Here is a 14,789-nt window from a genome sequence, read left to right on the forward strand (position 1 = left end):
GCTTCATTGAACTCAACAGCAGCCCACTCCCCCACCCAAAAACGGAAATTGGAAATGGAAAAGCAAAAGCAAAAGGCAAGGAATGAAAAGCGGTGGCCTGAAGGAAAAGGATAATCGGAAATGGTCCTTTCCTTTGGTGGGGCAAAAAGAGGGAAAACCGCAGTAATGTGCATTTTTAATTGCACACTTTGGCACAGGCCACGGACTCCGGTTCTTACGGATCATTTGATTCATGGCGAAAGGACTAAGGGACTAAGGGACTAAGGGACTAAAGGACGAAGGGACGATGTCCGGCCAGAAAATGCGCGGCTGCTGGGGCAATTAGTCGGACCCAACCCGTTGATAAATCTGCGGCAGTCATGAAAGTTTTACAAGGTAATTTCCGAGAAGGATGAAATTCTGAGGGAGTTGGCTAGCTAAATGCCAGCGCTGTGTGCCAACTGAAAACAACACTTTCGTAGAGGCCAAACGAGGTAGTTCAACTTGAGCTGGCTGCACTTTCTTTATATGTATGTTTAGTAGATGGGTACAGGGTATATTCCCATACATAATGCCAATGCAATTGTAATTGTAATTGTCGGTGCTATCGTTTCGTAATTACGTGGATAATCGAAAGCGAAGTGCCACAGAGAAGAGAAGGAAAAGCTAAATTTGGCACGAAACCGGCACGCAAGCTATTTACTTAGGGCCATAAATTGAAATGTCTTGGCCCGGTCGGACTACTCATTATTCTTGCTCTGCGGCTTTTTCTTGGCATGCAAATTACACAAACACAAAATCTCCTTACGAACTTGTTAGTTGCGCAATAAAGTTTTTGCCAGCACGAAAAACTTTGCCAATCTCAGTAGACAGACTAGAATTTTCAAGTAAATTGCAACGAGTTTTCCCCACATTGCTGGCATTGCGTATACGTCATGTGGTGCCGGGCAACTGACACTTTCATTAGCCACCACCCTGATCCCCAAGATGTCGGAAACGGAAGCCTAATGAAACCCCACACCACACACGGTTATCTGACGTCACGGACAAAAGGTAATAAATGCAGGTTTCAATATGGCGGCAACTTCTTCTCTGACGTCTTCACTGTCACACAACCCAACCTAAGCCACCATACCCACTTTCCCCCAACTTGGCATGCCCAATGGCCCAATGGCCGGGGAGCATGAAAACTGGGTCAATCACTCGGAGCAGCTGAGTTCACAGAGAGAAAAGCACTTAAGTCCTGGCTGCCATCAAATTGCATCAGCGCGATTCTGGGTATCTGGGTCACGAGGCGAGAAAACACGTGTCCCACTCATAACAATTTCAATTCGATTTGTTGGCTCCTCTGCAAAAAGCTCGAATGCGATTTGTCCTGGCCATAATGCCGCAAATACAGCAATTTGTTTGAGAGCCAACGGATTGAATGTATTTAACTGAATGCACGGCGCAGTAAACTCCAATAATTAAGTCATTAAAACACTTGATAGCTTTGTAGATAGTATTTATAGTTGCTTAAATCGATCAAACCAAAATCAAGTAGTTTTTCATTGTACTCTTAAAATTGAAATGTATATCTGTGGCACATCTGCTTCACATAAATTTCACTTTTTTCTTTTGCGTGCAGCACTTTAAAATGTTATGGGTTCACTGTTTATGTTTTTCTTTTTCAGCTTTTCCAGCACTCATATATGTGGCGTGACCAAGTGCAATCTGATGTGGGCGTAGATGGGTGGCAAGTGCTGGGATTTAAGCTCTTTCAGACGACTTCCGCATTGGAGTCACAGTGCAACGCGCATACCAAAGCCAATTAGCACCTGCAGCAGGGCTTCAATCCGCTTAGAGTTGCATGGATAGTTCAATAAAAGCGGATAACAAATGGCAGGGTTTCGCTATCTTGAAATAAGCCAAAGCGATTCGGAGAAAGTGGAGGAAACTGCCAAAAATAAAAAAAGGGAAACAGCAGGCACGAATTGTGTAATATCCAAATGGCAAGCCATTCATTTTGCCAGCCACAATAACAACGCCCAACAACAAGGATAAACAACACCCAAAAAGGGGCGCCACACGAAAGGACGAAAGGCGAAAGGACTTTTCCGAAAGCAGCTGCACCGCAGTACACATCGTAACAACGGGAAGGGAAAGGAAATTCGACGCTGTCTGCCAAACAGCAAAGCCAATTGGCTGCCAAAGCCCGGCACACAACTACGAGTGTATGGTGACTAGGCCTGGTAATAAACATTCACAATCTGCCACCCACTCAGCCCACTCTCCTCCCACATTTAACCCCACTCCGCAGCGGGTGAAAGTGGAAATGTGCGCGCTGTTTCATCGATTTTCCTGCTGGTAGCATTTTCCTTTCAAACGGCTTCTATCCTGGCATTTGCCATATTATTTACTGTTATTTGTTGTGGTTCCTCGGGCAAACCCCACCCACTCCTCCACTGAATCCCACCCAAAGGCATATGCATACATCATTTCCTCGGAGCCCGCTTCCCTTTATAAGCCCAAAGTTCCAATTGGCTGAAAGAGGCACTTTTATTTATAGGATCTGAAGAGAAGCTAATCAACTGAAAACTAAATATTTTAAAATAATATTTCAATATAAAATAAAGTAACCAACAAACCCATAAGTGTGCCAGACACAACGCACCACTCGGCGGGCGGTCGGAAAATGGGAAAATCGGAAAAGCGGGAGCACATGCTACATGCCAATGATCGCAACCCACCGCTGCGCCATTGTGCGCCAGTTGACAAGGAGGCAGCGCTGAACTGCCTGGCGAGGATTGGGCGGAGGGCAGGATGCGTGGTGCAAGGTTATGGATGTCCCACCCTTGACCCCTTACAATCGGACAGAGCTTGTCACTTTTGCCAAAGAATCCTGCTCCCTCAAAGACTTGCGAACAGGCAATCAAACTTTACTTGTAACAAGGCTTATCGTACAGAGAATAGCATGTTCGGCAGAAATGAAAGAACAAAAAATGATATAACAAGTTCCAGAAGCAACTGCTACTAGATTTATGTATAATAATTCTAATTAATTCACAACTATACATAAAACCGTGTTTTTTATCAATGAGAATATTTATACATTCAAAGAGGATTTACCATACACACATGACAGCGCTATTCCTCCCACCTAAAGTCCCCCAGACAAATGCAAAAATTCAGCTGATAAGCTCGCACTCAAAGTGTCGGCAACATCAAATCTAGAAATACTTATCGAGCGCATTAAGCCACAATGCCCAATAAGACCCACTAAATTGCCGCTGAGCCAGTGTGAGTAATTAACTAAGGCAAGTTAATTGATGGGACGGTACGCCATGAGGTATGCGTAATATTTGGACAAACAAACGATTTCCATCGACCTGTTGTGAGGGAAGTGGGCGAGAACCACAAAACCATTGAAGTTAATTCCTACGCAGGCATAGTGTAATTGAAAGACCCCCAATTGCACCCACCTCTCCCCCACTTTGTGCTCATGTAGTTATTGTACGTGGAAATGGCGCATTTACTTTGCTGCTTCCGTTGTTGACATGAAATGGCTGCCCCGAGTCCACCGAGTCCACCGATTCAGCAGTTCAGCAATCGCAAACAAATTACACACGCAAGTGGCAGCCAATGGACATGGAGGCATGGAGGAGAATGTGCCTGGAAACTGCTCCAAATGCATGGCGACGGCACTTTCGCCAGCTGCAACGATGGACAAGGACACCTCAATGTTTTCCTTGCTAGTGGCACCCATATACCCACTCGATCTCTGAATAATTCAGCGGGTTTTGGCATTCGAAGGGATGGCACTTGGAGAAATTAATAAGTTCTTATGGCAAGTGGGTTGACTTTGCTTACTGAACTTCTAGGAATGCATTGCTTATACGAACATACTTTCTCGAAGATTCTACTTCATGCAGACACAGATACCCTTCTCTCTACTTAGCCAAAAGATACTTTAAACTTGTAAGACGGAAACCATTATCTTTATATACAATAAGGCCTTCCCATAAAAAGGCTTCTTCAAGGAACATTCCATGTAGCAACGGAGTAGTAACGAAGGTCTCTCCACAAGTTATTACAACTAAAGTACGTTAATCATTGGACGTATTGGATCATTAACTCCACTGTAGATGCTAACAATTCTCTGCAATATTTTCTAATTTATTTGGATTTTCCATAGATTCCATCATTAGAATACGCCACTATTTCCCACAGTGCAGCAATGTGACCATATGCTTGGGCAAATTTCCACAGCAAACAAAGAAGGGGGGCACTCATAAATGATAAATGGACCATGTCCAAAGGGAGGGCACTCACCAAAATTCGACCAGTTGTTGTTTGACCCGAGATAAGCTCTCCAGCCCAGTCTTTCGCTTCTGTCATAAAGGTGCCCTCGAACTCCTGTTTGTTGCGGGAGGCCTTCTGCTCCTTCTGCTTGGGGTCGTTGGGCCCCAGGTCCGGCTCCTTGCGGCAGCAGACGAAGGCGAAGGCTCGCCATAGTAGCACCACGAGCAGGCCAGCAAGGAATGTAAAGATGCTGGACAGCAGAAAGCACCAGTACTTGCGCACCTTGAGACAATCATCGGCGTCGAATGGTGAATCTGTTGGATCGTCGGCCAATGATTCGACAGTGCTTTGATCACACCCCGACATCCCCTGCAATTACAATATATATTCGAGAAGCGGTAGCAATTAGTTCGGTTGCAGTGTGCTGGCAATTAGCTAACTATAATTAGCATAAATCAATACGATAACTGGCGGAAACATTGTTTACGTCATACACTTGACATTTGAAATCGGCGAAACGCCTTCTATACCCGCATGAAGCCACTCGGCCGCAATCCAATCTTATATATATACACTAACACTATATACTCTTCTCAACTTGGCGACGCTGGCGAATGTAAACAAAATTTGCGCCTGGCCAAGGGTGCGCATAAATGAAATGAGTTCATGAATAAATGTCTCTAGTTTGTTTAGCCGAAAACTGTATTCACTTGTGCACACACCAAGAAGAAAGCGCAAAATAATAATGACATTTTACAGTATTGTGTAATGAAATATGCAGTTCCATGTGGTTACTTATTCCTACTTATTCATAATCTATGGGGTTGGTTGTATATTCCTTAAGTTTAATATGTAGCTAAAAATTAAATTATATTTATTTTGCTTGAACAGCTTTCTGTTTTACATTCTGTTTATTATAATGGCACTACTTGTATATTGTTCTACACATATTGCTACCAAATTCTCTCTGTGCATTGGGCACATAGTGTGTTCTGTGTGCAATCCTTACATTTGTCAATGTGCTGCTGAAATTGGTGTCGATCAAACCGCTTGCCATTTTGGCTGTTTACATTGCGACACTGGCACACAAACGCTGTCAAATTAATATTGCCGCGATATTCGAATGGCGTTCAAGTGCAGGCGAGTGCCAGAGAATAAAAGACGCTGGGAAATCCGAAAGATACGAATGATCCACCGAGATCGCTGAACACCCAAAGGCCTCAGCCTCACAATGCGAAACGGAACGAAAACTTGGCCCGCCTATTATAAATAGCATCAAACAAATCTGTTATTTTTAAAGTGATCTTTTCCTCCGACACACGCACGGCGACAAAAGTGCTCATAACACTGGGCAAAGGCCGACTACACAGCTCCGATCTTACGATCCATAGAACCGAATTCCATAACTACACGTATACAATCTGATTACAGTTGTGGCTATAGCCTGCATTCACTGGCCATTCACGGGGTATTCACTGGGTATTCACAACTCTCGGCCAGAGGCCAACGCACTCATTCGGTGAATCACTGCACATACGCATGTGAATTTGCAATTTGTACGAACTTTTGGGGGTGGGGACGGGGCCACAGATATACATGCGTATAGTATATGTATATATTACTATATATATGGGGGATGTCACACGAACGACGCGGCACGCACGCGATTCTAGATTCTAGTCTAGAATCGAGCTGAATCAAAAGGAGGCACCGAGCGAACCGCACAACTGGCGTCCACCAACTGAACGAGCCGTTTTCCAATTGCCCCAGTGCCATCGGGACGGTTCCAACGATTACGAAGAGCCCGCTCCTATCTATCTATATCCCCTTGGGGGCCTTCACTCTCCCTCCCTCTCTCTTTCTGGCTCACCCACTCTCCGGCCATCTCTCTCGCTCTCCGGCGGACTGTACGGCTGTACGGCTATACGGCTATATGGCTGACCGCGAAAAGTGTCAGGACGGGCGACAAACTTGAATTTAATTAAAAGGCAGCGCCAAGACAAGGCGAATTCAATTGGGTATTGGAATAAAGCGGATATACCCTTACTGTGGGGTTGCAATGAATTCTAAGGACCCTCATGAATATGGCTGCCTGGATTTGAAGGACTTTGTGCAGCGTTTGGCATCCAGAACCAAAAGATTTCAAGGATTATGATGTGTAAGAAAAATTAATTCAAGGAGAGAAAATGTGAAGTTGTTATTATGCTAAATGTTATAATTATATAGATTCTTATTTACAACGTTTGGTCTAACTTTAATCTTAAGTTAAGTTAAGATTGTTCTAGCAAGCAGCACATATATTTTATTGCTAGCTCTGTTAATGCCAAGTTTTCTACGATCTCATGCTGGTATGTTCGAATCAAAAGTTCGATTGATGCAAATTTCGGGTGGAACCCTTGGCAAGGGCAGCCAGCACATGCGTGTGTGTTGGCTACAATGAATTATTGTTACAAGAAGAAGAGACAACGGCAGGCCGAATATAAATAAATAAATTATGAGTTCGCTTCTATTCGCCTTTGTATTTTGGTTTGTCTCTTGTTTTGTGCTCTGCGCCTATACACACACTTTTTGCATTCCTTCTTCTGTGACCCCATGGCCCCCGGGCAGCACTCGTCCCCAAAAAGTGGGTGGTGTACAGTGGGTGAATGGGTGGGCGGCAGGTTAACGTGAACGTTAACGTTACTGCCATTGCCACAGTTAACTCGGGCGAGTCACGCCATGCCGCCAGTTAGCTGTCGTTTCATAATTTACGCGCTTTGTTTGCTATTTCCTGCGGGGGCAGCCGTGGTAACAAGTTGGCCCAGTTTGTTTGCACATGCCACTGCCACAACTTTGCACTACTTTCCACTGCTGCCCCACTGGCCATAATTGCTCATCATCCTTAGCCCTCGCATCCCTGCACTGCTATCCTAGCCCATATCATCAACATGCTCATCATAAGCCAGTGGCGTGCACTTTATTTATAGTTTTTATTTCAGTATCGTTTTTTTTCTCTGCTCTCTATTTTTTTTTTTTTTGCTCTGCTTGGGCGGTTAGGTTCTTCGCTTCATTGCATTTACGCAATTATAAATAGAGAAGAAGAGCAAAATTGTAATTCAATTAAATTTTTGATGACTATTTTTAAGCAGCATTTACCTTGAATTTAAGCTCAGTCATTGCGTATACGTAATATTTAGGAAATTCAAAATATAAGTTGCAAAGTTCTGAATGGTTTTTAAGCTGCATTAATATTGTCATGAAGTTTATTATAATTTTTATTTATTACTAAAATTTTTTTTTTTTTGGGTTAAATTGTAAAGTTCCACTAGAGGTGTTATTTTTAATGCGGAATAGGTTCAACTTTGAACTTTATGTCAGACTTGAGGCGTTTATAAATATTATTCTTTCTAACTCAACTCAACGTTTATTTGTATTAAAAAAGTAAACACACCCACAAAGTTGGATTGAATTTAGAGGTGGTATCAAGTTTCCTTTAAATAAGCACATTCAAACGTATCGTACATTTCAGTTGCTTGCCTTTTTCTAGTATTTGGATTAATTTCCGAGCACTTTCATCGATCCAAGCGAAAATGCAGTGGCCGGCGTTGAATGAATTATTTATAACATGAGAAGCACTGGTCGCTCTATTTTTTGGCCCAAATGGAGAATGCTTTTTTCGGTCGAACCGCCTTTACTGGCTCAAAGATACTGCACCAAGTCGTTGGAATTGTAGGCGTCTTATGAATGCGGGTGCTAAAGATAGTGAACGATATAAATTATGCCACCGGGCCGATTTGCCTGTCATTCTGTGACCAGAAACGGATGAAGTCACACGGCTGCCGGTGGCTAGATAATAATTTACATTGCGAACTATCGATTTTGGGGGCGTGGGCGAGCCCCTGACCAGCTCTATATATCTTGACGCATGTCCGTCAAAGCGAAACGCTCGGAAGGCACAAAGACGGCGACAACTGACGAAGCTGACAAATACCCTTCGACTTTCTGAGCAATTTATGGCCAGCACTTGGCCCGCTGATTGGGTCCGTTGATTGCCGGCCACTGGTCCCTCCGCTATTTTCTCTTTCCCATCGGACATTGGACATTGGCCAAGGCCAAAGGGCTTAGGCTGCACTTGGTCGTTGTGTGTGTGTATGTGTGTGTGGTCTCTGGGTTCTCTGTTTAATGTCCAGTGTTTGGTGGTCTGTGTGCTAGATTCCCAAAGGTCACGCGACCCATGGCGAATGGGTGTCCAAAGTGATGGAAATCCCATTTATTAAATGAAGCGAACGAACTCGAAGTAAGAAGCGGAATATAGGATCGCATAATTAAGATTAGATTAAGCACAAGAAGAAAGCCATTGAAACTCCTACATAAAAATGGACTTAGCTTAAAGTATATTATTGTTCAAGAAATGGAAAAGCATTCGCACCTAGTGGATAAACCAAACATTATAAACTTCTAAGCACTGATTTGATTATTTACAGTAATTTACAATAGATGGTACAAATATCTTAAAATTACAGTATCGTTTTACACCAAGTTGCACACTTAATTTACAGATAATTTGTGTGTTACAAAAATGTTTACAAGGGGAAACACCTACACTTTAATGAGTAAATATATAATGAGCTCGCTCTTTTAAATGCAAAACAAAGTGATAAGCGATAGGATTAAAGATCACTGCCATATATGTTCGAAGTAGAGCAAACTGTGATAAGAATGGCAGCTGTTAGCACTGCAAACTATCGATGGAAACATGATTGATTGATTGACGAGCTGCAGATAAGGTAGCCCCAGTACTCCGTATGCAGATCATAGTGGAGCCGCTAACGTGATTTCTACAATTTCAGATGGTCTTTCACAAGCGTGGCGTACGAATATTTATCTGTGGATTTATCACGTACGACATCAAGGGCTTTACCTTTGGCGTGATGGGCGGATAGAACGGTGGCAGTTCGTGGCAATTGGGGCACCAGCTGGCCATGTCTGATGATGGTTCGTTCCGGGCGGACCGCTCGCTGATGTGGTGTTGATGGTCTTTCTGGGTTTCGATGCGGATCTTGCGGCTGCGATGGCTTTCCCCTCGCTATCCCTTCTCATATTCGGGTTTCTAAGCGGCAAAGTGTGTGGATGTTGTGGTGGTGGTGGAGGTGGTAGTGGTGCAATCGAATTGGGAATCGGAACAGTGTTGGGCGAATGGGTGGAGGACTGGGAGTACTCACCTAGTACTGGCTAAACCACCGAGGCAGGGCTCCAGGGCTGCCAACATTCACACGCTCAAATCGCACATCAATGTGTAGACGATTTGTGGTTGTTGCAGCTTGCCAATGTTGCACGTGGAAATTCTTGGGCTGGCTGGATGTTCCTCACTTGCTGATGGATTGTGTATTGCTGATTATTTCATAATTGCATTTGGGCTCCGTGGATGAGTTTCATTGTGTTATCAGCTGCATTAGGCTTATCAGTTTCATTGTGCGTTTGGTTTGTTTGCTTGTTTCTTTGCCGTTTTGATCGATAGTTTGTTTTGTGAATTTGAATTGGAATTTGGTTAAATTAGAAACTGCGCTTAGTCACACTGCTCATGTTTCCTTTCACAACTTATTTAGCTTTGTTTGCCCACGAAATTTTTCCTTGTGTGTTAAGCTGCAAGAGATTTATGGAGTTGAGCGATAATTTAAATACTATTTAATTTGCCAAGGCAGCGCGACGAACGCGGTAATTAATTATATTTCTTAGTTAAGCTGTCAGAGTTATTTGCGTTTTTAATTTTTTTACGACCGCCGACTTTTGTCAATGATATTTGTGTTTTAAATGAGTTCCTTCAGTTTTATTTGGCTGCTGAGCATTTTATTAAAAAAATATTGTTTTAGACATTGTATCACCATTTTCCGTAGCCGGAAAACCAAGCGTGTCAAGTAAATAAATAAATAAAGATGCGAAGCAGACTTGAAAGCAAAATCAGCAGCCCTCTCGCTGTTTTTAAATTCTCAGTTCTCTGAGAATTCTCGGAGAGTTCTCTCAATTTCTCACTTTGGCTGATGGCGTATTGGCGGCTGCGCGGTGCAGGGAATCCGAAATTTGTGAGGCTGAAAGCTTTTTCCTTGGCTGCGAAAGTCGCACATTTTGGTTAAGCATACGCAATGTGGTACCAAAAACTAGGATTTTTTGAAATATACAACATGCTTTTCATTTATGACTTTCGTTTGCATATTCTTTTAATGGAATACATTTAGTGGCAAACATTGAAATGGTAACTTGTTAAGTTATTCATTTCATGGCAGATTAGCGAGGCTTTGCTGTCCTGCGGACTCGTCCTTTCGCCTGCGGCATGTCGTTGAAACGGAAACACACTGCCCTAGTTTTTAGTTCCCCTTCGTGTCACACACACACGCACACACACACTCGCATAGCCGCAGGACGCACACTTTCATGCGCTTAACAAGCTGCCTAATGTGGCCGCAAACAATGGAAACAGGACAAATGCCGAGTCAAATGAAAGTTGCATTTCCATAATAAATAAGCAGGCGACACAATTTCCCACCGCACGCCAACGGTCGGAAAACGGGGGCTTGGAAGTGGGCATTCGTGGGCCAATGTAAACAGAGCTTAGTCCTTCGTCCTGGCCGCGCATTGAACTCGCCTGGATTTGGTGGCTTCATGTGTAGGTATCTGGGTATCTGCGTATCCTGGCGCACGCACACACACGCTCTCGCACGCATACACTCGCACACGCTCGGCCAGTGACTGACTGACACACATATACCAAGGCATCCTGCGACACACGAAGGACGACGAGTAGGAAGCAACAAAAATAACATTGACGATGACAGCAGCAGCAGCAACACCAGCAGCGGCAAAGGCAGGCGAACGATACAAGTGTATCTCCGGCCTGGAACATCGACTTTATCATCGGGTCGGGTCCCTTCGTCCTTTCGTTTTGGGGAACTTGTGGTGTGCTCGTTTTAAAAACGAACGAAAAACTGTGCCGTATGCGCATGTGTGTGTGTCTGTGTGTGTTGACTTCAACAAATGTATCTTTTAAATGGAAACCTGCAGAAGTAACAAAAAAAAAAAAAAGAAATGCGAAAAACTATAGTTCAAAAGAGTTTTCCTTTAGCTTTGCGATGGTCCACTTGCGAACTCCTTTATGTATGCAAGACTTTTTTCGCGAATAACAATTGCTATTTAAGGGGCGCACACACACGCACACACTCGGTCACTAATTAATTGAATTTCCTGCATTGTAAGTGTGTGTGTCGCACATTTTCACGTTCACTGAGCCCGTTTTCAACGGATACCGAATTTTGCACAATTGCCGTTCCGCAAATGGCCAAGATAATGGCCCGGATTTTGAGCCGTTTTTGCTCAATTTTCCCCGTAATTGGCAAACGCAGTTTGAAAATTTTTCACATTTCCAAGTGGTGTGGCTGTGTGTGTATGGGTCTCCGTGAATATACATATATGCGATAGGCACTTCTCCACACAGTCCACTCACTCACACACCCAGAAACCCAGACGCGACGCGCTCCAACGCGAGGACCAACCTTTCTCGTCAGCAGCGTATACAATTCTGCGCGATGTCGACTCCGACGACATGGAAATCGGTGGCCCAAAGTGCTTCCGCACGGCCCAAGCTCGTCTTTGGGAGCTTTTCGGAGTCCTGCGGTTGGTGCGGGCTGGACGCTTCGTTCGATTCATCAAAACTGGCGCCAAAACCCATTCACTATGAATGACCCAGTGCCGCGGTGATGGTGATGATGATGGCGATGGTGATGGTGTCGATGCAGGTGCAAGTGAACTTTTCTGCGATGCACACGTGGCGTATGAGGAATGTCGGATTAAATTCATTGCATACTTTTGGGACAGGTGCAATTTGCGTGCCAAATGAGATGAAATTGTGGCCAAGAGAACTGGTACATATTTGTATTCCCTTATCAATGCATAAATTACTTAAAATTTAAATTATTTAAAAAATGCGAGACAATTTCTTCTTGCATAAATACACGGTAATCTTTGTTTCGATTATTAAATATTCTTTCAGATGCAGTTATCCCATTAAATATAATAAATTTGTATATAATATATTTTTGACTTACCTTTATTCATTTTTATTTTCTTCAGAATGAATCATCATGAAATTCAAATCTTTTCCGGCGCCAATGACATCGATTGCAAGCTTTGCAATTTGGTATTAAAGCGTATCGATAGCCTCATCTGCCACCGATAGTTATGTCACCTGGTTTTATTTTGGTCTGAACGATCGAAGCCGGCATAGATTTCTCCGTCTGCAAACCAGAACTAGTCTGAATCCTCTGAGGGATTCGGGATATACCAGAAGGACAGCAGAAGGACCATGACGACGGCCGTGCTGGGAGGCGGACTGAGTGGACTGTCCGCCGGATACTACCTGTTGCGGCGATTCGGAAAGCCGCTGACCATCTACGAGGCATCGCCCCGTGTGGGCGGATGGGTGCGGTCGGAGAATCGGAAGGATCGCAATTTCATCTTCGAGAGCGGGCCGCGAACCATACGCCCCGTAGGATTGCCAGGAGCCAATACGTTAGAACTGGTGGAGGAGCTGAAGCTGGAGGTGACTCCCATTCGACGCAGTCATGTGGCAGCCCGCAACCGAATGCTGTATGCCAAGGGACAGCTCTGCATGCTGCCCAACAGTCCTAAGGGTCTCTTCGGCGTCCTGCCTCCCTTCACGAAGCCGCTGTACAAAGCGGTGCTCCGCGATCTGGTCACAGCAAGCAAAAAGGCCAAACTGGAGGATGAGAGCATCTACAGCTTCGCAGAGCGGCGGTTTGGCAAGGAGATAGCTGACTACGCCATCAGCCCCATGATCTGTGGTATTTGCGCCGGAGACGCGCGCGAGATAAGCGTGCGCTTCCTGATGGAGGGACTCTTTGAAAAGGAGCAGAAGTATGGAGGAGTGCTTAAGGGCGCACTCATTTCCCGCTTCGAAAAGAACAAGACCAAGGACACCAAGGATGGACTATTTGCTGAGGGACAGCCCAAGCTGTATGCGCAGGCGCTGAAGGAGAAGTGGGCCATGTACGGGCTGCAAGGCGGACTGGAGAACCTGCCCAAAGCTATGCGAAAGTATCTGGGTGAGCGGGATGTCAACGTGCAGCTTAGCAACGAGTGCCGAAATCTGACCTTTAGCAGCTCTGGCGTTCGGATGAACATCAAGGATGCCGAAGTGCCGGTGGATCATGTGGTCAGCTCCCTCCCTGCCTACAAACTGGCGCCTCTGGTAAAGCAGCAGCATCCCTCGCTGAGCGCCCAACTTTTGAGCATTCCTTACGTGGATGTGCTGGTAGTAAACATGCAGTTCCCGGGCAAACTACTGAAGCAGGACGGTTTTGGATTGCTAGTGCCGCCAGTGGAAAAGCTGCCTCTACTGGGCGTTATCTTCGACAGCTGCTGCTTCGACATGGGCGAGAACACTGTGCTTACCGTGATGATGGGTGGACATTGGTTCGACCAGTGGTTCGGCGATCGTCCCAGCCCCAAGCAGATCCTTGACTTGGCCACCAGTCATGTGCAGAAAATGCTGCAGATCCGCGAGGAACCCAAATTCAGTCGAGTGCACACGCTGCACAAGTGCATTCCGCAGTACACTGTGGGCCACAAGCGGCGTGTTGAGGCCATTCGGAACTATATCAAGACTTACAAACTGCCACTGTCCGTCTGCGGAGCTGCCTACGATGGCGTGGGCATCAACGATGTTATCCTGTCCGCCCGGCGACAGGTGGAGGGCATACCCTTGTCTTAAATCAACCATTCCCTTCTAGCACAACCTCTTCCATTGGTGATTCTGTTGTATTTGCGTAAGCTGGTTTTGTGAGTAGTAAAGTAGTTCCTTTGTACATAGAAATTGAGTTCTGTTCCTTCTGGGTTTACTTGCCGTGGCCTCCCAGGCACGGCGGACTCTTCTCCGGCTCCTGCTCCGGTTCCCACTGCTTGGGCGTCTTGGCCTCAATGGACAGGGCGTGCATAAACTCGAAACCGGCTGCCTTCAGGGCATTCTTTACCGTGTCATTAACCAATCGATGACGCTAAGGGAAAAAACCTGTTCATAAATAGAACGGAAATCTACCGATTAAGCTTACCTTGATGAGGGTCAGATCGTTGAACTTCTCCGAGACGACGAAGACACGGAAGTGTGACTCTGACCGCTTGGGGACATTGTGCTGGGGCGATTCGTTAATGACCTCCAGGAATACCGGCTTTAGCTCCGTGTTAAGTGCCTTTCGCATGGCAGACTCGATGGGCGGATACTGTCCCGCCTCCTGCGACATTGTGGCTCTGGGTAGGATCTGTCCTAAGCTGGTGATAGTGGGTGTCAGTTGATTCAGGTTTCTTAAGGAAACTCCAGTGAGTCGGCGAATAGTGAAATTTAACATGATTCCAGTATAGTTCGCACAGCTGTTTACAATTACATAAACAACTGCCAGACAGGGTTGCCAAGTGCAAGTGGAGAATCGACCAATCGATAACGATACGACTGCCACTATTCAAAAGACTGTTTTAACGGCTAATAC

The 14,789-nt window shown here is 45.1% G+C and overlaps 3 protein-coding genes across 19 annotated transcripts in view; 1 reads left to right on the plus strand and 2 right to left on the minus strand.

Annotated features, from left to right (window-relative positions):
- The window catches only part of LOC6554692 (calcium-activated potassium channel slowpoke), a 46,658-nt gene extending 34,808 nt beyond the window's left edge, over positions 1–11,850 (minus strand). For 9 of the 17 annotated variants that reach the window (XM_015153440.2, XM_026983949.1, XM_015153437.2 and 6 more), the window contains exons 1-2: positions 5,270–6,247; positions 4,291–4,629 (exon numbers count right to left, since the gene is read on the minus strand). In XM_015153440.2, the coding sequence (XP_015008926.1) occupies positions 4,291–4,629; positions 5,270–5,317 (387 nt within the window). In that variant the 5' untranslated portion in view covers positions 5,318–6,247. Of the gene's footprint in view, positions 1–4,290; positions 4,630–5,269; positions 6,248–9,333; positions 9,350–9,461; positions 9,883–11,742 lie in introns of those variants that run through there. The other 8 variants (XM_015153460.2, XM_015153456.2, XM_015153458.2 and 5 more) reach the window with 5 other exon arrangements.
- A 601-nt stretch (positions 11,851–12,451) lies between these two features.
- LOC6554694 (protoporphyrinogen oxidase) lies at positions 12,452–14,114 on the plus strand. The gene has a single exon (XM_001981918.3). It carries the CDS (start codon positions 12,593–12,595, stop codon positions 14,018–14,020), a length of 1,428 nt encoding a protein of 475 aa, XP_001981954.1. The 5' UTR covers positions 12,452–12,592; the 3' UTR covers positions 14,021–14,114.
- Positions 14,049–14,719, minus strand: LOC6554695 (bolA-like protein DDB_G0274169). The gene is made up of 2 exons (XM_001981919.3): positions 14,358–14,719; positions 14,049–14,303 (listed from the first exon to the last, which is right to left on the minus strand). The coding sequence occupies exons 1-2, from the start codon at positions 14,649–14,651 to the stop codon at positions 14,145–14,147; spliced, it is 453 nt and encodes a 150-aa protein (XP_001981955.2). The 5' UTR covers positions 14,652–14,719; the 3' UTR covers positions 14,049–14,144.
- Positions 14,720–14,789: the final 70 nt, after the last annotated feature.

The sequence above is a fragment of the Drosophila erecta genome, unplaced genomic scaffold (assembly GCF_003286155.1).
Source record: "Drosophila erecta strain 14021-0224.00,06,07 unplaced genomic scaffold, DereRS2 tig00000000-arrow-pilon, whole genome shotgun sequence".
NCBI classification, from domain to species: domain Eukaryota; kingdom Metazoa; phylum Arthropoda; class Insecta; order Diptera; family Drosophilidae; genus Drosophila; species Drosophila erecta.